General features: G+C 37.9%; 2 protein-coding genes and 1 long non-coding RNA gene across 4 annotated transcripts; 1 reads left to right on the forward strand and 2 right to left on the reverse strand.

The window, feature by feature from the left end:
- Nucleotides 1-292: 292 nt before the first annotated feature.
- Nucleotides 293-11959, reverse strand: clpxb (caseinolytic mitochondrial matrix peptidase chaperone subunit Xb). 2 transcript variants are annotated; one of them, XM_078257165.1, is made up of 14 exons: nt 11890-11959; nt 10818-10978; nt 10601-10715; nt 8988-9142; nt 8704-8863; nt 7635-7676; nt 6858-7034; nt 6565-6729; nt 5387-5475; nt 3172-3336; nt 2754-3053; nt 2145-2237; nt 1939-2045; nt 293-1804 (listed from the first exon to the last, which is right to left on the reverse strand). In XM_078257165.1, exons 1-14 carry the CDS (start codon nt 11942-11944, stop codon nt 1714-1716), a joined length of 1875 nt encoding a protein of 624 aa, XP_078113291.1. In that variant the 5' UTR covers nt 11945-11959; the 3' UTR covers nt 293-1713. The 2 variants fall into 2 exon arrangements, with proteins under 2 accessions (XP_078113291.1, XP_078113292.1); XM_078257166.1 differs by lacking the exon at nt 7635-7676.
- Nucleotides 11921-16387, forward strand: LOC144522262 (uncharacterized). The gene is made up of 3 exons (XR_013502386.1): nt 11921-12007; nt 13330-13358; nt 16298-16387. It is a non-coding gene; the product is annotated as an uncharacterized LOC144522262 (long non-coding RNA).
- LOC144522230 (uncharacterized) lies at nt 14923-23510 on the reverse strand. The gene is made up of 25 exons (XM_078257154.1): nt 23044-23510; nt 22286-22337; nt 22157-22174; nt 21998-22072; nt 21518-21580; nt 20726-20854; nt 20357-20413; nt 20172-20261; nt 20000-20089; nt 19824-19892; nt 19330-19419; nt 19149-19238; nt 18443-18520; nt 18281-18355; nt 18016-18084; nt 17765-17848; nt 17580-17672; nt 17436-17492; nt 17199-17279; nt 17027-17113; nt 16808-16882; nt 16558-16626; nt 16325-16450; nt 16075-16225; nt 14923-15973 (listed from the first exon to the last, which is right to left on the reverse strand). The coding sequence occupies exons 1-25, from the start codon at nt 23362-23364 to the stop codon at nt 15511-15513; spliced, it is 2652 nt and encodes an 883-aa protein (XP_078113280.1). The 5' UTR covers nt 23365-23510; the 3' UTR covers nt 14923-15510.
- Between the last annotated feature and the right edge of the window lie 153 nt (nt 23511-23663).

Genomic DNA, 23663 nt, shown 5'->3' on the forward strand with positions numbered 1-23663 from the left:
TCAAAGCCACGTTTCAGACTGTGTGACTTTGTAATTTCAATGAGGATTTGGGGGGATTAGGCAATGCTGAGGTAAGAAAGAACAGCGCCATACTTTCCAGAGATTAGCTGATTACATAAAGGGACATGGCAGCAGTGTGTATGTCTATCACATTCATTTCCTGTTTCATTATTTTTTCTTATGTGTTGAGAATGTTTGAGAAACATTTTGACACACCGACTTTGGTAACCACATTCATTTAAAGTGTACTTTCTGGTTTGCAGACAAGTTTAAAGATAAAAAACAATTAAAATTCTGTACAGAGATTTACATTTTATTTATATATTTTTAAACAATCACAATACATTTAAGATTCACAAACGTGGGGGGCTTACAGGTTCTGTAACAGACCTCTGAAAACAGAAAAGCAGTTTTGAAATTGAACTGAAAGAAAAGGAAACTTAAAAGCAAAGGAAGAACAGATCTAGTTTAATCTTATTTTATAGCACAAACAGCATTTTAAAGAGTACAGCAGCGTTGTTCAGTCAGAGAGCATTTAGGCTTGATTACAGACGTGTGTATTGAGATACCATTTAGTAACAGGATATTACATCACTACCGGTGAGGTTTAGTTTATAACGCTGGGGCACACAAAGAAAGTAAAAACAGGTGTGTTGTGCTTAGGGGTGTCTGACAAAGCGGGTTGGGAGCGGCATCCAGCCTACTGTGAAAAATATTCTGTCAAATTATGATTTGAATCCGTACAATGAAGCTTGAATGTCAGATTTTAAAATGGGATTAATTCATGTACTGTACGTTGGAGGATATCTACTACAAAACTTCAGAGGATACCTCATTAACACTTCAAAGTTACCTGGCGGACCTGCTAATCCTGCTCTGAGAAACATTCTTCTGATCCAGTTTTGTCATAAAGAGGTCTCAGAGAAACAGATACATTCCCTAAAGAGTGAGCTACAAGAGGGAGGAAGGAGAAAAAAAAACAAAAAAAACTGAAAAATAACCATTCTGGCTGTTTAAAAGGTTACCATCATGTTTCACCTTCTCTGTTTAGTGTGCAGGTGCGTTACACTTCACAATGCGTTTTGTGAACTTTAATTAGAGGTCATGTCATACAAACTGTTTATAAATGCAGCGTAGCTCAACAGTTACAGCCAAGTTTGACTGTGAACACCATTATCACAATGGTGGTAAAGAACATCAAAATAGTCATGTGCTCTTGGAATATTATGGCCTTATGATATCAGGCATCACTTGACATGGTCACATCACATCTACACTTCCTCAGCTCCACTTCTTTTCAAGTGTCAGTAGGATCCCATAATATTCATTTGCTTCCCTTGCCAATACAGCCCATCACCACAAAAAAAGAGAGAAAACAAACTAGCTACAAATAATTTCATGAATAAAATTGCATTATCTTTATATAGATAAAAAATGTTAACAATCCCCAGAGATTGAAATATTTTATAAAAGGTCCACCCTGTGAGTGCACCGCTAGAGAATTAACATCTGATGCACGGGACCAAAGGTTGTTACTCTCTTAACTTGTTCGTTGAGAAAACACTCTTCGGTGGAAACCGCCAGCCATCATTACCTCGACTATAGGGTCCACAGTTTGTCAGGGGCTAAAGTAAAACCCAGAGTTGTGATCCAGACGTCCATAGTGATCTAAAGATTCCAGAGACTGTCTTTGGGTGAAATGAGTGACGTGGTTCAGTTGTTAGCAGCGTCCGCCTGCCGAGGCCAGTTCTCCTCCTCAATGCCCGAGTCGTATTCCTCTTCTGTAGACTCCTTGGCTGGAGCTCTGAAATTCAAATGGAAACTCTAGATTAGGTTTCAAACTACACAACATTGGAGACTCTGTGAGCTGGGCTGAAGGAATCTGATCTCCAACATGACACACATGTAGCCATGTCCTGTGAGCGTAGAGATACTGACCGGATATATCTGGGTTGTGATTTTCCTAGGACAATGTCTTTGTTCAGCTCAACAGCCATGATGTCAGAGTGTGGCACCTCAAACATGGGCTCTAGAAGGAGCTTTTCCTATTTAAAACGAGGACATGTTTAATTCTTGTGTTTCATCAACATTACAAAAAAATTAAGTTTGATACCCTTGGCAAAAGAAAAAGATGAATCACATACCATTATGGATCTGAGCCCACGAGCTCCAGTTTTTCTCTCCAGGGCCATCCTGGCTATGGCCCTCAAGGCATCCGGAGTCACATTGAGTTCACACTGAAACAAAAACATTACAGATTAATTTCAATTCTAAATATCCAGTTGTTCAGGTATAAACAAATACACCTCTTGTTGATTCATTCCTAACATTTCCTTTCCTGTAGATCTGAGGGGCTGCCTTTCAAGTACCAGTGAGACAATAAACTATGTACCCACAGAAATAGTGTATGTATGTATGTATGTATGTATATATATCTATCTCTCTCAGGTATTTGACTAGACGACGCTGCATTGGAGCCCCCTTCTTGGAACCCTCACTGAGGTAAAGCAGTGGTCTCATTCAAATGAAGGAAAATGGTAAAGTGAGGTCCAAATTACCTGAAGGTGTATAAAAGGATGGACGCCTGGGTAATACTTTAGAATATGAATATATACACCAACCCTGGTATACTGGTCTAAGTTTTCATTATGTCCCAAATGAATAAATGGGGCAGTGTTTGTTCAACACAGCGCTGCCGCCTACCTGAACCTGGCTAAACACTACTGTAGTACCAACTATATCAGAGCCCTTACTTTGTCCATGCTGAACAGAGCCTGGTACTGGGGCACCACAGCATTGCGTGGTTCAGTCAAGATTCGGACTAGCGTTTCTTCATCCAGGCTGTGCAGAGGAACGACCACAGGAAGTCGACCAACAAACTCTGGGATCATTCCAAACTCAATCAGGTCCCTGGCCTCAACGTGCTTCAGCAGCCTGTCCTTCTCCTCAATCTCTGCCACAGTGTCCGTCTCACCGCTGGTGTTGGCCAGGTCTGCAGCAGCCGCTGCACGGCGCCCTTTCCCCAGGTTGGAGGGAGTTCCAAAACCCAAATACTTGAGAAAAGAGTTGTCAAACATGAGGATCAAGTTAAAAAGGCAGAAAAGATGACAAACAGGAGCTTTGGCTAAATGTCTGCTGACAGTCGGTACATATGAGCCGTGTTAAATTTACCTTTTCATTCTTTCTTCTGCTGATGATTCTGTCGAGTCCGTTGAAGGCACCGGACGCAACAAACAGAATGTTTGTTGTGTCTACCTGCAGCGTTTCTCCTCTCAGTTTCCTGGAGTTTTTCTCAGGAACATTGACGACTGTGCCCTCCAAGAGTTTAAGCAAGCCCTGACAGAGGAAAAGGAAAAAATTTCCATAACACATGTTTAGGTCAACTAATATAAGACAGAGGGCCGGCCCGTGGTATAAGGCAATATAGGCAAACGGCCCAAATGAGTGAGGAATAGTTAAAGATAATAAAATAAAACATAAGGAAAATGTGTTCAACTATTACTTAATATTTTTATATAATACCATTTTCATGCTATTATTTAGTAATTTTACAAAAGAAGCCAAGAAAACAGAACTAAACCACCTATTTAAAAAGGACCTATTTTCTTGGTTGTCCCCGGCATGCCGCCGCCGCATCACAACCCCACTGCTCATTACCTGTGCTCATTATGGGGGACGACGTGAAGTGAGTGACACGGACCGTAATTAATATCTGGTTCATAAACCAGCTATGTCAAAAAAAGGGCTGCGATCTCTCGGGAACCCAGGGTCGAATAAGAAGTGAAGAAGAGGAGGAAAAACGTGAAAAAGACAGAGGTAATGTGCTGAATCAGTTGCAGTCATCTGCTAACGTTATGGATGGGTGATAGTTGCGTCCATGTTTTCTTATTTAGCCAACTGAGGACCTGTTTACACAAATGCGCTCGCGGGTGAAAACGTAAAAATATTTTATCAGATGTGCCGTTCGTTTAGACGGCGACGGCGTTTTTTGGGGCTTAAAAACGCAAAAAAGTGAAACCCCCCTCCAGAGTGGAAATCTTAAAAACGCTCCATCTAAAAGGGTAAAAACGCAATGTGCGAGTGTGTGTGTGTCACGTGAGTGTGCCGTGTGGGTGTGTTGCGTGTGCTGCATGTGTGTGTATTGTTTGGAGCAATAACTCCACCTCCTCATCTGTCCAGACAAAATTGTCAGCTTATGTCGTTTGCTTCGCGCTACTAGGGAGAGAAGTAGAAGGAAGGTTCTACGCAGGCGCGCAGACTTGGTGGTGTTGTGTGGCAGTGCTTCACACTACCACCTTGCCGCCTGGTGTGCATACTACATCGAATTTCACACACTTTTGCGTCACCATATGCATGCAGATTCCCCCCCCCCCCCAAAACGCTCGTCTAAACGCGGAATAAAAAGTGAGAACGCAACGCCACTTTTGCGTTTTCTCTTCAGATCGTTTCCATCTAAACATAGCCTAATAGCTAGAGTTAACATAATGTTAGGTTACTGCCGCTGTGAAGTGTGTTGTGACATAAGTCACAAGTTTTTATTTTTAGTGAGATCTTTGTGTACTTAGTTAGCTTATGTAACGTTAATAGTTTCAAGCACTTGCAGCATGCATGCAAGAAGTGTTGATAAAATAGATATTTGTGCATGGTGTAGGTAAATTTAGGGTTATAAGGCTCAGGAAAATGTTTAGGCTAAGCTGAAAAACTATGCTGTTTATGTACTGCTCTGAAGAGAAAATATACCATACTATTTCTGGAATTAAGCTTTTTCAGTATGTTTTTATCAGTACTTCCTAACTACTATGAAACAGCATGTTGACAATATCATATATTCATTTGAATGAACCCAGTACATTGTAAATGCAACATTGTAAAAAAGGAGCTTGGTTTCTATCCAATGAGTTATTTAAGTTTGTTCATGCTGATTCTTCAGAGTCTGTCAGCACTGAAGAGTTTGGTTTGTGTACTCTTTTTCTGAGGAATAGTCATTACAACTATTTCTGTAGTTAAACAAAACTATCTTGAGCAGATTTAGCAGTTTTCTAGCTAAATATTGAAATTATAATGGTATAAACTGATCCCTAATATTTCTGCTGTATAGAATGTTATAGGCTGTAATACTGTTTATGTAATTATTAACTGGGTTTCACAGCAGCTGTTGTATTTACACTATATTGTAAAATACCCCTTGTTTCACAAATGCTCATCCTTTCTTTACAGATGCACTTTAAAAAAACAAAAAAAACAAGAGGAAACCAGTGACAGTAAATAATAAATCTGCTGCTGTATTTCTTAATCCAAACTCTCTCAAAGATGTATTCTGAGATTAGTGTCTATCAAACAAACTGCATTAAAGTTTTATTTAGTGCAACTCAGGTTGAATACTGACCTGCTGGACTCCCTCTCCTCCTACATCTCTCAGCTGATGGATTCCAGGCACACTGCCAATCTTATCAACCTCGTCCAGAAACACAATACCTGCACATGAAAAACAAAGTTGGCGCCAAGACAGCCTAAATTTCACTTCTCGCAATTACATGAGACAGTCCCTGTCTCTAATAAACTGTTATCGTTTACTTCACTTCATCTTACACTATACATCATTCACTTTTAATCATGTTAAAAAAGTCTAATGTGAGGAAACACTCCTGAGTCTCAACAGTTGCAGGGCAGTGGAAAAATCACCCTTGTAAAAATGACACTGAGGTTTACTTTTGTTAATCCCAGTTTGTTTTTTTAACTTCTTCTTGCTTCTTTCCTCCACTAGCATGCCCAACTAGATCAAGCCAATTACACATTCCTTACCCATGGAGGGAATGGAAATTTGAAATGTGATATGAATGTGCACATTTAAACAGGTTGTAGCTGAATAATGCAGTAATTGTTAAACAAAGTAAACAAAACAAATTTAATTTGTACATGGGTAAAGTAGTAAGATTGTTATGGCATTGTTTTATAGAGTTTATATTACATCAGTCACAACTTTACATTTTGTTGTTGGCAAAATGATCTTGGTATATATGAGTGAATGCTGTAAATGTAGCTCCGTCATTTATAACGTATAACAGGGTGATAATCAATTGTTTGCTGCTATCAAACAGGTTGTCCTACTGTCTTAGTGTATGTTGACTAATGGTGGAAAGAGGCCTTTTTGTCACTGTGTCATGATGTTCATACGGACTAAAATTAGTTGGTCGCTGGTCTTAAACTCTGGATTTGTGCTTTATATTTACATATGCCTTTTTAGGTTTTCTGTCAGCTATATATTTTTAATACTTCCAACAAAATCAACTGTACACCAATTTTACTGATTTCAAAATGCCCATAAAAATGTGAGAAAACATGAGTACTCAAATCTTCAAAGCCCTATCAGATGTGATGTGTCCATCTTTCATTAAAAAATAATTAAAAGAAATATGGTATGGTGAAGGTCAGAACAGAGTAAATGTTTTGTGTTATTCACGGTTGCTGCAATTTGTTTTGATTCTTGTGTTAAACAAAAAAAAAAAAAACATATGGTATGATTTTTAGCATGGTAAACTACACCCAAAGTTCCCCTCTGCCCACCTTGCTGTGCTTTCTCCACTGAGTAGTTGGCATCTTGCAGCAGTTTGGCAATAACTGACTCGATGTCTTCTCCCACGTATCCAGCTTGAGTTAGTGTGGTGCAATCGCATATTGCAAAGGGAACATCCAGACAACGTGCCAGTGTCTGTGCCAACAATGTTTTTCCTGTGAAAAATGATAGTTTGGCCAGACAGATTAATATTTACAAATAAACTGCATATTTAGTGTAAATCCTAATGATCTGAGTGTTACTGTGCAATATAACAATTTAGGACAATGTTGACAACACAAACCTGAGCCAGTTGGACCTAGAAGTATGATATTGCTCTTCTCCAGTTTAATTTCAGTGTGTGTGGAGTCTAGGACCTCCCCGCCCCTCTTCTCCTGAGGTGCCTGCTGGCTCGCCTGTTGCTGCATGGACGCCCCCAGAGCATTTCCATGAGGACTGATCCCCGCAATCTGCAGCAGTTCTGCAACAATAAGCAAAGCCACAGGGGTAAGCTTTGTGACTGAAAAGTAAGAACTTCTCTAAGAATTGTATATAAAAACAGACCATTCATTGATGGTGTATGTGTCAAACTGTGCATAGAAACATTTCCATGTGCAGGCTAAAAATATGCGTGCCCTAGTCTGTGCCAGTGTGGAGTTACTGAGTGAGGTGAGCTGGACTGAAAAAAGCCAAACTACAGATGTGAATGTGGGTTACTGTGTTACCTTATCTTATTGTCCGCATTAGGCATACAGAAATCTTGTTGCTTCAGTTTCTGTAGCTAATTTGTAGACACTGTAAATCGGTAGTCACTAGTCCATACCTGGAGCTGTATTTCCTCAAATAATATAAACTGGTGTACTGATAAATCATTTTATAATCTAATTATTTAGGTTGAGCATGACTATAAGCACATTAATAGAAATATCTACCTGGAAATCGCAGAACAAAGCTCTAACTGAGGAGTCAGAGGTCTGTACATTTTGGCATTTGTGCAACTCATGAAAGAAAATGTTTTAGTGTTATGACTTTTTAAAGTGGCCTCTGATAAAGATAACAGTAAGGAGGACTAATCACTTACTTGTGAACCTGTACTCATCCTCTCGTCTTCTCATCTCTAGCTCTACAGGGAGAGGATGAAAGTACTCAAATTAAGATTATCATTAATCATTACCATTATGACATGACTACAGTCCTGCAAAATCGTTCATACAGTTGTGTGATAATTATTGTATTGAACAAATGCCAAATAATGCTGATACTATGATTTAAGACAAGTTATAATTAAAGGCCACAGCTGCAACCTCTTATCAGTTATTTGTTTAGATTTTATGAGTAAATGGCTCTTGATTAGGCAACATCTTAACGTGTAAAAGAAATCTTATTGCTTTAATGTGACAACTTGAACAACTGCAACTGATTTGTTTCAGCACTTGCATGTAAACAAATTGTTCCTGCTAAAGAATACTACTGTAATCTTGCATGATTGCATCTCCTATGGTTTACTTTATCAAGAGCTTAAATGAAACAGCCGGTTTTGTTTTTCTTTAAATAGTGTGATCAATCCCAGAAACAAATTCAAAACCCAAACGGTAGCATTTAACTCTTCGGTTTTAAATTACAGGTCCTGCTACATGCCAGTCTCCCTCACACTCTCCCATATTTCCCGTCTGTCTCTGCTCTCGGCCTGGTATAGAATGACAACAAAAATGGGGCCCAACAGTAGGTCAAAGCTCAGCAATATAGGAGTAAAATAGCTTTTTTCCAAACACAGAAGATACAGAGGGCCTTTTGTCAAAGTCAATTGATTGGCAATATAACAATATTTTCTTTACCTTGGGAGCTTTTAATCTTAGACAAGAAAATAGTTTAGAGTCTTTCAAAACTTCCATTTGCTTTCTTATGGACTACAGTATTTACAGACTACAATGATGGTCAGGTTTACAGGTGGAAAAGTAACAGTAAATTGATTATGCAAGTAAATGCAGTGGAAACCTGATTAATACATGTGGATTATGTACATAATGGTTTAAATTTATCTAAAAAAGCATACCAAAGACATAGAATAGAGTTGTCTAATGTAAAACTGAAGGAGGTACACCAATAAGCAGCAGAATAAAGCAATATCTATAGACAACAGTAATACTGACCACGAGGTGTTAGAGACGGCTGTTTTTCCACCTCCACCTGCTGTCGACTACCAGCAGGGATGTTGTTGTAGATGCGCTTGTAGTGATTGTACACAGCCACTGCTAACACCTTTTTTGCATAAGACTGGCCAACAACGTACTTGTCGAGGTAAGCATATATCTGGGGGAAAAAGAAGTTTACATTTCATAACAGTATAAACAGACTGACTAATACAACAAAATATGTTCAACTTAAATGAGAGTCCTTTAAAAGCATATTTTGTCTTCCTGCTTCAATTTCTCACCTTCTTGGGGGGAGGGGGAGGTTTCTGTGCAAAAGCCAGTTTCACTGCCTCCGCAGCAGATTCTGGCTCTTTGTTTAGTCCCTTCTTAGAGTCCGTTTCAGACAGAACCACGAAAAAGTGATGGCATTTCTCACATTTGACAAACCGTGTTGATGCTACAAAAGAACAACATACGACACATTTAATACTAAAACATTTCCCAACCTGGTTGAAAGACAAGTTTGAGAAATTTATAGTTTAACAATGTTTCAAGGTTGCATGTCATTAAGCTGACTGACAATCAAACCAAAAATAACTCAGTTTAGAATGAAAGGTTTGCTCATTGTGCTGAAATGGAATATTTGGCCAAAGCTGGTCTGCTGCTGGTCCTGACCTACAGGGAAACCTGCTGCTTAATCTACATGATGCAACAGGATAAATGTCTGGTACGCATATTGCCCAGCATTACCTCACATAGTACATTTGTTTTTTATTTCTCTCTTTACAATGTACTTCAATGTGACACCTAGAAGCTGAATTGTCACTGCTAGAGGACACTTGGTTACTGTCAGATGACAACACATTGCTGCTTGTATGCATCATGGAGGTGAAAAAAACTAGAGCCAAACCGGAGATTGTTTGTGCATTAGCAGACGGACACAATGGATTGTAATTTCACTATCTACTAATGTTCTGCTCAGTCTGTGAGTTTTCTGTATTATTCAGTTTCAATTCTATGTAAAAATGTACCTTTTAGATTAAAGTATTAAACCAATATCAACCTTGTCTCTGTGGGCTACAAGAGAACATGACGGACATTACAATAAACAGTATATGAATGGTACACCACAAACCTCTTAACTTGGTAAGTTTATTCCAGAGACTATGTAAAAGCAAGTAAGCATTTAAAAGTCAAGACAGTTTCAGAAGTTAGAAAACAAACCAGTGCAGGAACAGTGCATTTGACTGTTTAAGAGGTTTTGTTTACACCATCTAACAATCCAAACAACACTTCTAAGCAGCATCTTATAAACTCAGTTGATGACAAGGAAGCCAATCCCTCAGCGTTTTCTTGCAGGTCTTTACTTTGACAAAGAGTGGCAGGAAATTGCTTTTTGTGGTCGTTTGTAGTGTAAAATTTTATTTCAGTTGTTAGTTATTTTTAGTCCACCAATACAGTCTGTACCACAAAAAAAATTCTAAGTTGGTTTAATGCTTTGTTTAAAAAAAACAAACACACAACACATAATTAGGGATAAAAATGAGAATTTGCTGAGGTACTTTGCTGTACTTTATGTCTATGTTTTTTTGTCCTCCTCATCCATGTTATATGGTATTAAACAACGTTAACCATATTTCATCTAGCACTAACAATGCCGGATATTCACTGTATAATGCCATGTTACATATTCTGGAGACAGAATCTCTCTTGTAACCTTTCCTATACATTTTATTTTCTTCTTTTAGTGTGCACTTCTGTGTTCAAACTTAAAACATCTGTGACAGATGTGTCTTCCCCCCTCCCCCCAATTACATATTCCTTTACACCTACTCCTCTTAAACTTTGCACCTAAAATGCACATCAGATTATATGCCTTGGTAAGTGGTGGTTGAATATTAAGAAGTTCACTCACATACAAAGGTCTCTACATGTGTGCAGGGATCTCCACATTTAGGGCAGCGTAGCTGGCTTCCCCCCTTGCCTGATCCTCCAGAGCCAGAGAGTCTCTTCCCCTCACTGAGGTTTTTCTGTGTAAATACGACAGCGTCAGCACATATCAGATTATTACCATCTCCTCTATTTACAGAGTAGTACTAGTATCATAGAAGAGAGCTATAAATGAGATTTACCTTTCCACCATCACTTCCACTGTCCTTTGTTGTCCCATCCTTAGCGGCATAGCAGACAGCAGTCTCTGAAAACGACCTCACCCGTACCTGGGGAGGTAAATGAGTTTCCCGAGACCCTTGACGACTCAGAGAAAATAACTGGATCCGGGAGCAGGACAATCCTGTAACAACAAAATCCCTTTTGATTCCTAACAACATTGTGGTTTGTGAACATACATTTTAAATGAATTACAATGATCATGTTATTTTAAATTATTCTGAATACCTATACAACATACATTACCCTGAATAATAATTAGGCAACAAGCAAATAGCAAAATAATAACAATTCCAAAAAAGTTGATTAAGCCATTGGTCAATTAATAGAAAATGTATCTGCACATATTTTAATATTCAATTGATCATTTCATAAATTTCTGAAGCAAAAATACCAAACATTTTCTGCAGCTTCTCTAATGTGATAATTTGCCTATTTTCTTTGTCATATATGATAGAAAATAGAATATATGTGGGCTTTGGACTGGTAGGACAAAATGAGACATCTGAAGAGGTCACTTTGGGCTCTGATGAACTGTGATGGCCATTTATCACAATTTTGTTACACTTAAAATACTAATAAATTGATCTGTTAATCAGGGGGAAAATGTGCACATTAATTGATAATGAAAATAATTGTTAACATAAAGTCCATAGTATTTATATGTGCCGTTTGTGTGTATTTGTCATTATGCAAGTGTGAAGGTCTCTGGTTGATGTAACAAATTAGCTTAGCTATTGCTACATAACAATATGCTTGCACTATGTTTGCTTTATGTGGTATTACTCTAGAAACCAAGTCACAGCTGTACAACTCTAGGACAGGCTGGGTGATGTAACAACTACAGCTTTCCTACATCTAACGTTAACGTTACTGAACAATTTCAGTGACTTTTCCACCTGCTGTTGACATTACGTGACTGACTGTAACAGCGGTCTGCGTTAGCTGCAGACATAGCTACTTCACAAACAAGTAGCACAATGTCATGCAGCTTTAGCAAGGGGTGTAACGTTAACGTTACTTGCCCATTCTTACCTCTGTGGGCAGTATTTAGGAACAACCTGGCAGCCGAAGCGCATGGACAGGACATAACTTCCTTTGGCTCTAAATCCTGAAAATAAGCATAAAGTTAACACAGTGTACTGTGGACAGAGTGAGTGGCTGACAGAAAGCAATAGCAACAGAAGAGGCCGTTTGGCGTTAAAACATGTCATAACTTCAACGTCACTGTTAGCATTAGCAAAGCCGGTCATTTACTAGCGAACGGTCCGCCAGTGCTGTCTACTACTGTAGAAATCAATCTTGTTAATCCACCTGAAATGTATTAATTGATTTGGCTATCATGGCTGACCTAATTACCTCCTGCTATCTAACGATAGTTACTAAAGGGCAAAATAAACAATGTTAGCTACTTAAACTAGGCCCAAGCCAGAGCTACCTGAACACCTCTGGCTGGACAGACAGAGGTTAATCTGAGTGGCTTTACCCTTTAACAAATAAGTAGCTAGAGCTAGCTAGATAGCTGCGCACATTCTAATATTAGCTAGCTACACCAGCAACATGTAACGTTAAGTAGCTTGCTGGTTTTACTCACAGGGCACGATGATGAAACCAGTCGCGTAACGTTATTGACACAGCCCCTTCGGAAAAAAAACAATTATGCAAAGTCACTGCACCAGCTTTCGCTCTCTTGTGTAAGTTTGACAGGTCTGTGTGTCGTACTAATGTCACAGTGCCTACAGTGGTAGCTAACTTATGCGTTGGCTCCTCTAGGCCGCTATTTCCCTGGTGGGACACGACCCAAAGTGATGTAACGTTAATGCTAACGCTGTTATGAACTACGGTTAACCAGCTAGCTGCTAGCTAGCCTTCTCTATGGGTACAGTAGCCATAGATATATAGCTATCAGAAGTGGTTTAATCAGTGTAAACGGTGTAAGCAATATGGCGGCTTCGCTAATGTGTATGCAGTTAACACCCATCCAGATTTTATGAGATCTAGCTAGTAACGTTCATCCAAAAAAGGCGTAAACAGGGATGACTGCTGGTGCGTTCATATCATCCTCGTAATGTGCAGACTCATTCCTTGTGTTTGGGTAATCCAATATACAGTCTATGGGTAATCCTCGTAAATGTGTATTCAAGATAACTGCATTTTGATGCCGTAAAAATAAACAATTCTGTGCCCGATTCGCTCATGGTGGTTTATAATTAACTATAAAAAAAACAAACAAAAAAAACATTCCAGACATGCTAGTAAGCTATAGTTACCCAACCAACTATAATGTACTGGAGTAGGAGATGCCTATCATTACTGCCAAGCACATTTGTCTACATCACATATAAACAATTCACAGCGATATCACAAGAAATAACTGAAAAGTCTCAGAAACCTGTTGTACTTAATTTAACAAAAATGATAATACACATACAGCTTTGATGATAACCAATGCATGTCCTTGTCTTGTCCTTGCAGTTTAAGGACAAAAAGCAAAGTCATCCTGTGTAAGTAGACAATTATTTTTTTTATCCAGATACTAATAAATCAGAGAGGGGAAAAAAAACTGTTCTAGTCGGATTATTTAACATGTTCTGTAACAATCCTATCAGTCACACTTTGCTATGTGATCTTTGGTCATAATTCCCTCTTCTTAAATCAACATTATCTGGAAAATTAACATGGCCTTTAAGTTTATCAGTGCCATTGGACATATTTTTCCATTTACAGTTGCACATAATAATTGAAATAAAGAAACATAATGCATAATTTTCTTTAGAGCCCCAGATATGAGCTATGTTGTCTCTCTGATCCCAGCTGGTTTTCTCTTTAAAGATAGACCTTTTTCACGGCAGACATGTTGACATGCACAGGTGTATTCAAAACCATTAATGTTGGCTGCATTCCACTTAGGAGAGGCCCTGGTATTGTGCATGCTGACTCACTGAAATAGCTTACTGGGACACTTGATGGAATTGAGCCATCGTTAAGGTTATCAATTTCAGCTGTGCTTTTCCTACTATGACCATTAAAGGTGCACAGGCAAACACAGGCGTCCTCTAGTTAGATTTCAGAGCATCTTTCTGATGCTCATTGGCTGTGTGCAGGACCAGATCCACTGATGATAAATACACCAGCCAGCAAACAAACAAGAAATAAGCAAGAAGCTTTCTTATTGATAACTTTCTACTTGTGGGTGGCTGTGGCTCTGAGGTAAAGTGGTTGTCCCTCCACCACAAGAATGGCAGTTCGATCCCAGGCTCCTCCCACCACATGTCAACGTGTCCCTGAGCAAGACACTGAACCCCAAGGTTCTCCCTGGATACTGTATGTATAGCTGTCCACTGCTCCTAATTCTTAAAGCTATAGTGCGTAGTTTCCGCCGCCCCCATGAGGAATTCTAAGTAATGACAACAACACTGTCGGAGCATCCACATGATACAAGCCCCCCACCCCTCCTCCATGCAATTGCTAGTAACCAAGGAGGACACGGAGGATTAAAAAAACATGATGGACTCTTCAGAAGAGGTCATTATCTTCACTCGAGTTTCTGTGCGGGAAAGTCACCGGACACCACAATCTTCTGAACATGTTCACAAATGCAGAGAGAGTTTTGTGGAGCTAATAGTCTTAATTAGCTTTGTAGCAACTCATTTGGCAATGGCTTAAATGTAATGGACGTTCATTAATAACAAAAAGTTACGCACTAAAGCTTTAAGATGGGTTGAATGCAGTAATTCAGTTTCACTACATTGTACTCTGTGTATGTGATGAATAAAGTTCTTATACTTTGTAGCAGAAGGATGATGGACATTGTCTGCTCCATGTCTGCTTCAAAGTGTACACAACATTTGCACACTGTAGTCGGTCTCAATCTTGATGATAATACAGCTACAGAAGTGTATTAATGTTAGAGGGCCTATCTGCTTTGCCCAGCTGGTAATCCAGCCTTGGCCTTTCTGCAGGCATAGCTTTAATAATAATAATAATAATAATAATAATACATTGTATTTGTTGGCGCCTTTCTGGACACCCAAGGACACTCTACACACATTAATAATAACAACAATAGAAGCACAACAAATTTATCAATAGTAAACTCATGACAGTGCCAAGGTACAGACGAATCAAGAACAACAACAACACAAACTAATGATAAGTAGTGCTAAATAGAACAGACGGTGCAAAAAGAAATGAAAAGATGCAGGTAATCAGCATCACACAATACATTTGGGAAAAATATTTTGTATATGTATTTTGACCATGAACGTGAAAATCCATCTAAACAATGAATATTGTGACAAATTTGGGTAAAACATTTAGTCACAACTATAATATGAATAGACTATTAATAACTGTTGCTGCTCTGTGAATCTAAACTAAATAAAAAATGTTCAAATTGCCCCACAACCATTCATCATGTCATGCAGCTGCGTACATCCAGCACTGTGGTCTCTTGGAATCAACACATGTACATCAGTTGTCGGTAATCTTTAATTTTACCAACATATTTATTGTAAACAATATCCAGTGTGACCTACTGCTGTAAACCTCTGTCAGCAACTTCCTCCTGTGTCAAAATTAGGTCAGTGTTCACATTAACCAACTAAGATTTAAAGAATAACTTTATTACTCATTTTACAAGGTTTGTGGTTATTTCTAGGTTGTTTTGAGTTTTACTTTGCAGATTTTTACACTCCTGCTGTCCCACATATACAGAAGCTTTTTGTTGGGATAATATGACAGCATAGCCAAGGTGCCATTAGCTGGCCTTAAATCAAAACTTGCATCCAGAGGAATCTCTTTCTTTAAATCAAAGGCGTATGTAACTCTTCTGTCTTTGTCATCTGTAAAATATAGCACCCCACATACAATGAAAGCATTTCCTGCTTTAGTTGTAGGGTAGTGAGTATTAATGATTAACTCCACAATGAATGTGTCAGGGTTAATCTTTGCAACCATCATATCATCATCTGCATTTGATGCAAAAATTACCCACAGTCCGTTTTCATCCACAGCAAACTTAAAATACGTCTTTGAGTTGGGGAAAAGATAAGTCAGTTGGCGATATCTGCTGTTTTCCATGATCAGAGTGTTTGTTCCACTGGTGTTCAGGTCAAATCTGTAAAATATTGATCATTGGCAAGTTAAGAAGAGTACACAGACATAAAAAGTTGATCAGGCAGGGACAAAGTCTTATACATGTTTAACACAAACACTTACTTCATAAGTCTGTTTGTTCCCGCTTTGTGAAAGTAAAATGACTGTTTGTAGACAACATGACCACAGCCCTGGAAGAACCACCTGACATCTATATTTTTGTTGCTTGAATCCTGTAATGCCGAAATGTTCCTGAGCTCTACCAAAAGTCGACCTAGGGAAGAAATGTTTCAGTGTTTAAATCCACAATAACTCACAACTCACCTCTGTGATGAATTACTTCCAGATTTGTAGTTGCTGTAAAAACAATCACCTGAAAAATGATCGGCCAACCAGTATCGACCTTCGTCCTGCCTTGATGCATCGGACATCCAGGCTCCAAACGTGCTTTCCATTTTGATGGCTTTCTCCGGACATTTAATAGTTCTAATGTTGCACTCTAAATGAAAGAAGATGTACTTCAGTATTTGAATAAGTTATCAGACAGACAGACAGACAGACAGACAGATAGATAGATAACATACATATTTAACAAAATGTTCTGACCAGTTTTTCTCCTTCTCTCATTGGTTGTCACATTGATCTTGTTGTTGGTCTGGAGTGGGTATGAAGAGTCTAAATATAAAAGAAGAAAAAAGGTTAATTCACATTTTTACAAATTTGAAAAAGATAGTGGATTCTGTTTGTAGCCAATATAACTAAATTATATCAACATTTTAAAGATCATAGTTGGACTTTAAGAAAATGTTTAGTTAATATTAAAACCAAATATGGGACACAAAACACTTTTGTTTACCACTTTTCATTGGTGTATGGATAATGTTTCCACTGTTGTTAAAGGCGTTCCTCTCCAGGTCTACAGAAAGTGAGGCTGTAACATGACAGGAAACATATATAGATAAATACCTAAAGACATTAATGGTGTTATAGTACACCATTATAAATCATACAAAAGACAAAAGCAAATTAGGTAATTGTTACTTTTATTTTTCATTCATTTCAGAGTGTTTCCTACTTGTTAATAACTTATTTGGTGCCTCTGTAGCATTTTCTCTTGTGGTATCGTTCAATGTGCCATGACTGTCGTCTTGAAATGATGACTCTAGAAAATAAAAGTATTCGGTTTAACATGCTTTTTTCATATAGTCAAATATTGTCTTTACAGTCTGCTCAAAATGGTCCTTTACCAGCTTCAATGTTTGTGTTTAGAAGCTTCTCAGAGTCAGTCACATCGCTGTTGTTGTCAGCTGGATGTGAAGTTGGTGATTCTGCAGGAAGAAAGAAAGATTAGATATTCAACTAGAAGAGATGGTACGCATATTAAATATCCCTCTTTTGAGAGAAGAGAAAACAACTACTGAAACTACATGTGTGAATTGATCAATACTGATAACAAATAGTAATATCAATAGACAGTTTCTTACCACTTTTCATGGGTGTATCACTAATGGTTCCACTGTTTTGGTCCGCAGAAAATGGAGCTGTTGAATGAAATGAAATGATAAATATAATTTTTTAAAGTTATGGTCACTCACTTTACTCATAATTCCAAACAGAGTGTTTCCTACCTGTTAATAATTGAATTGGTGCCTCTGTAGCATTTTCTCTTTTGGTATTGTTCAAGGTGCCATGGCTGTTGTCTTGATCAAATGATAATGACTCTAGAAAATAAAAGTATTGTTTTTTTTTTCTTCATATACAGTAGTCAAAGTTTGTCTTTACAGTCTCCCTGCTACTCAAAACGGTTGTTTACCAGCTTCCATGTTTGTGTTTTTTAGAAGCTTCTCAGAGTCAGTCACATCTCTGTTGTTGTCAGCTGGATGTGGAGTTGGTGATTCTGCAGAAAGAAATATTAGATTCAACTAGAAGAGCTGGTACACATATTAAATATTATTAAAACATGAAGTCTTAACTCAAAAACAACATATCATAAAAATCATTAACTCATATAATAATATAATGTATTGCGGTGTAATTCAAAGTTTAAATTCACAGTTTACTCACCAGTTTTAGTCCATCTTTCGTTGCTAGTCAAATTTAGCTTGTTGTTTCTCCGGGGTGAATATGAAGAGTCTAAAGAAATAATAATAAAAACGACGCATTTTCTCATTTATTAAAACATCCTATTTCTTCATTCTTCATATTTCTTTCATCCTAAGAGAGATATTGTGAGTAGTCTACAACTATTATAAAACCTTCAATATTCACTTTAACCGTACCAAACTGTAACTGTGGTCTTATACCTGTTTATAAATAGAAATTTTCTTACTACTTTTCATGGGTGTGTCACTAACGGTTCCACTATTATTGACAGCGTCACTATTTTGGTCCTCAGAAAGTTTAGCTGTTGAATGAAATTAAACATTAAATATAATGTTTTGAAGTTATGGTCACTCGCTTTACTCATAATTCAAAACAGAGTGTTTCTTACCTGTTAATAATTTAACTGGTCCATCTGTAACATTCATTGAGTTGTTCAGGGTGTCATCTTTGTGAAATGATACTGGCTCTAGAAAATGAAAGTTATTGAATTTAACATCACAGTCACTGGGAACACTTTTCTGCAGATACTTTATGATAATACTTCTGTACTTTAACTCCATAATGATTTTGAATGCAGGGCTTTACTTGTATTTTTGCATCGTTGTATTGGTACTTTTGTGTAAGTAAAATATCTAAATACTTCCACCCCTTTTAATATCAAACTTTTTTTTGTATAGTTGAAGTGAGATTGCATGATGATTTAAACATGATTTACTCTCCTTCCCACATACAGTAAATAAAGAAAAACCTTTGGTTTTAAGTGTTATATAATCTGATATGGTCATTCTCAAATATCAAGATTTTATACAAACATAATAATAATTTTGTCCTCTCCAATGCATTTAAAAAAATATCAAAACAAATAACCATGCCAAAATCCTTAGCAAACACAATCCATTTGTTGAATCTTTATGTCATAACATTCATTTTGAGAGTACTAACTCACTTCATGGGTTATAGTTTAACATTCCTTTCTAATATTAAGAATTCTATGGGATTACAAAGAGTACTGAAATGTCTATTGAGTTGAAAAACAATACAAAACAAAATCAGTCTGTTAATGAAGTCTTTCAGCCACTCAAACGGTTGCTTACCAGATTCCTTAGCTGTATCTCGAAGTTTCTCAGAGTGAGTAACATTAAAAACATCTCTGGCTTCATGAGCTAGATGTGGTGTTGGTAACACTGTGGAAATGAATAAGATTAGTACAGTGTGAAGTTAAGAATCAAATCTGCGTGTCCAAACATTTTGTGAATGAGTCCCAGCATCTCCTACCTGTTAAGTGAATTGATGCCGCTGTAACAGTCTCTGCGCTGGTTTCAACCCACGTGTCATGTGTGTAGTCTGGACGAGGTGATACTAACTCTGTAGAAAATAAAACAGAATTTGGATAACCATACCTTTTTAAACTGAACCTAATATTAAACAAGTTTATAAGATAAGATAAACCTTTATTGGTCCCCAAAGAGGAAACTCAGTTGTTACAGCAGCACAAAGACAGCAACAGTAAATATTAATAGAGAAAGTAAAAGAATAAATAATAAGAGGTATATAAAAACTAAAATAAGAATAGAATAAAACTAAAAATAGAAAAAATATACAAGTATGGTATAAGATTTTCCTGAAACAACAGTGGAATAAATTCAAATTAGTAAATAAAGTCTTCCTGCAACTCAAAATGGTTGTTAACTAGATTTTATATCTGTGCCTTGACTGAACTAAACATACATGTGAATTGGTCAATACAGTATAATATGATAGTGTCTTACCACTTTTCACGGTTGTATCATTAATGTTTGCACTTCCGTTGAAGCTGTTTTGGTCTGTAGAAAGTGGGGCTGTAGAATGAAACATTATGCAACGTTTACAAACACTAACGATGTGGTAGGGCAGCCCCTTTAATTAGACTTTTACTTTGAATTAAAAACAAACAAACAGTCAATACCTGTTAATAATCGAATTGGTGCCTCTGTGACATTCTCTGTGTTGGTATCATTTAAGGTGACGTAGCGGTACTCTGGATGAACTACTGACTCTAGAAAAGAAAATGAGAAAGTATAAAAGGTTGAACATGTTGTCAGGCCTGACTGTGAAGTTTTCCTGTCACGGTTGCTTACTAGAGTCCGTACTTGTGTCTCGAGGTTTTTCAGAGTCATTAACATTCAATACATGTCTGCCCTCATCAGCTGGGTGTGGTGTTGGTGATTCTGTGGAAATAAAGATATCATGTATTATTAGATAGCATATAACATTAAAGAGGAAGTTGAAGCCCTAAGTCACAAACAGCTAAATGTATTCCAACCAGTCTTGTTGATTGTCGAGCTGCTGTTTTCTACATCGGTCAGGGAAGGAGATGAATCTGAATATGTAGAATAAGAGTAAAAAAGGAAAGTTAACTTTGGTATTTTTCCTAAAAATAATACTTAACTATCAAAATATTAATACCCAACACTTTATGCTGAAATATTCCCCCCCCCGTGTAGACTTGAAAAGGCAGCAGTACTGTGTGGTTTTGTTTTTGTCAAGTTCAAAGAGTTGATTTTGTGGTATCATTTGAATAATTTTTATTTTTCAATTTGGCCTTGGTGTCATTTCTGTCAAAAGCTTTAGGGTGTGAAAATAAAACATGCTGGTTTATTGATTAATGATTCTGTGGAGATGTTCTTCTCACCCATCAACATGTTGGTTTGATGGATGTGTTCTCCGATGGTCTTGTTTCTCACTTCATTAGAATAACAAGCAGGACAGATTGGACCAGGTGGGCCTGCTGGACCTGGTGGACCCCTGGGACCAGGAGGACCTGCAAATATTAACATACAGTAGCTGCAAGTCAGACATGTAAAACTGACCTAATAAACAATACTGTTGGTCAATGAGATAGGCTCTTCACAACCACAGTAAAATAAAAAAAACAGGAAAGCACTAACTGGAGTTGGAAAATAATTAATTTTACCAAAAATAATAATGGATTAGTTCATAAAAGTTGCCGTTTGTCTATTACAAACTACAACAAGATAAGGTGTTGAATAAAACATAGTGGCCATCTTGATATTCTTGAAACCTCACCAGTACTTAACAAAAAGCCTCACGTTTGTCCTTAAAGTATATTCGATTCTATTTATCATTTAATATTTCCTGTATATTCTGTATGTGTGCTGTGTGTCTGATATTTTGCTGCTGTAGCACCGTAATTTCCCATTTTGGGATCAATAAAAATCAATCAATCAATCTATCGATCGATCGATCGATCAATCAATCAATCAATCAATCAATCAATCAATCTATCTATCTATCTATTTATATATCTATCTATCTAAGAAACTCACAAAATGACATAGAATGAGGTGACAGCTTTTCTGATGTGCTCTTTAGCCTGATTGACTCCTTCTCTGTCAATCACATTATTCATGTCAGGTTTAAATATGTCGTCATCTCTCACTCTCAATGAGAATGTCATTCTCACCTTTCAGTCCGGGAGGCCCAGGGTCTCCTTTAGGTCCTGGTTCTCCCTTTTCACCAGGGGGTCCTAGTCAGTGACAGGTCATTAGTTTAAACCACTAAAGTTGAAAATGGAAACTACAAAACAGCAGCAGTTTTAACTGTAGGACTGTAAACCTGTAAACAGACGATCTTCGATTTGTTTTACACATTAACTATATTTTCTCTGGGATGCCATTACAGTAAGAGTCACTGAAACCAGCATTCAGGTGTAATCAGCCCAGCCAACCTTTTCCAACTGAAGCAATCTCCCATGCATTGCTAATGTGGCAGCGACAGTCTGTTGTAGACAGTGAGTGGGATTAAGTAACCATGGCTGAACAATGGAAGATTGTTTGAAACTTGTGACTGACTTCTGTTTTGAGTTTATTTGTCTGTTCTGGTGCACAGCTCATAAAGAGGGTTTTACTCTTATTAGATTTCTTTGACACAACAGATCTCTCACCTCTTCTTCCTCTTTTTCTCCCCTGCGGCCCGGGCACACCTTGTGGTCCTGGTGAACCAGCTCTACCAGGCAAACCTAACAGGCAAATAATGAGACTGTAGTAACAAATTCAGCTTAGTTTAAGTAACTGATGCAGATAATCAAAGTTCCTGTTTTTACCTGGTGGTCCAGGTGGGCCTGGGGATAAAAAAATATAAATATTTTACACAAATCAAATAGACCTACAGCAGAAGCACCAATAACCATAAAAACCACAGCGCTGGAATGAAGAATATTTCTGAAGAGCACCTGTTAAACAAACTCCTCTGGAGCTATTACACAGCTCTATGAAGACTTTGACCTGAAATAAAGAAAACAGAAGAAAAAAAATTGTGAATGTTTTCTGCTTTTCTTAGTCTTCTACGATGGTAGATTGAATATCTTCTGATTTTGGACGTTTTATGGGACTAAATGAGCAATTTAAAAAGACGTCACATTGTGCTCTGGGAACTTGCATCAAGCATTTTATACTATTTTCTGACATTTCATTGCTAAAACGATCAATCAACTAAATCAGAAGATTAAAGTTAAAATGAAAATAAGCATTAGTTGCAGCCCTAAATATTATTGGGGATTTTTTATCAATCAGGCCAATAATAAAACTAGACTTTTTTTTGGTAAAATACTTGTGTATCACTGATAAATGTGATGTCAAAAAATACAGTAGCACCCTCTGGAGAAATGCCAGTTCTCACCAGATGTGACTACAGTTGAGGGAGGAGCAGCAGTCACACTCCCCTGCTGAAAGTATTTATCCAGAAAACACTCAGTGGTGAATCAGATGTCTGCAACTGACTTTTGGATTCTTTGCATTACACGGAAATGCTTCTTATCCCAAAAGGGAAATGAGAGGACGTGTCTATTAAAGATGACAGCAAAGAGTTGTTGATTTCTCCCCTGTTCTGTCGCATAATAACATCATGATTTTTTACAGAAGTACAGTAAACAGTCTGTGATATGCACAGTGTCTTATAAAGAGCCCACATTAAAGCGTTTAGGTGTCTTACAGGAACCATGGAGTACGTCATCAGCATCAGCATTTCCTTCTCGTCTTGGCTTCGTGTTGCGTCTCCCTCCTGGTTTCTTCTGCTGCGTTGGAGCTTCTTCAGCTCTGCAGCCTCTGCAGGCTCCACGGCCAGGATTTCTGCCTGCAGCCTGCAGCTCTGGGACAGCACCTGCATCTGGGCGTCCAACCTAACCAGCTGTTCCGTCAGCTCTTTCTGTCGAACCAGCAGGAACAGTAAACCTGCTGAGCTCAGGAGCAGCAGCGCACACATCCCCACCAGCAACACTTTCCACGCCAGAAAAACTCCACTCTTCTCCTTCATATTTGTACCCGCTTGCTGGTCCTCCACTGCAGCGTAATCTGAGCTCTGAATCTACGAGCACATACAGCACATATCTGACCACTTGCCAACAGATGAGACGTCAGAGGGAAACTACGCTTGAGCTGAAATAAACATGTCAAGATGTGTATGTAACTACAGGGGGAAGCACATGATACATTGCGCAACAACAAGCTTCTGGGAAACAGTTACAATGTGTAGGCCCACTCGATTTAGAAGCAGCTAATGGACATTAACCAGAATGACAAATCCTGCACACAGTGTAGTGCTTCTCATCATTT

The sequence above is a fragment of the Sander vitreus genome, chromosome 8 (assembly GCF_031162955.1).
Source record: "Sander vitreus isolate 19-12246 chromosome 8, sanVit1, whole genome shotgun sequence".
Taxonomy (NCBI): Eukaryota; Metazoa; Chordata; class Actinopteri; order Perciformes; family Percidae; genus Sander; species Sander vitreus.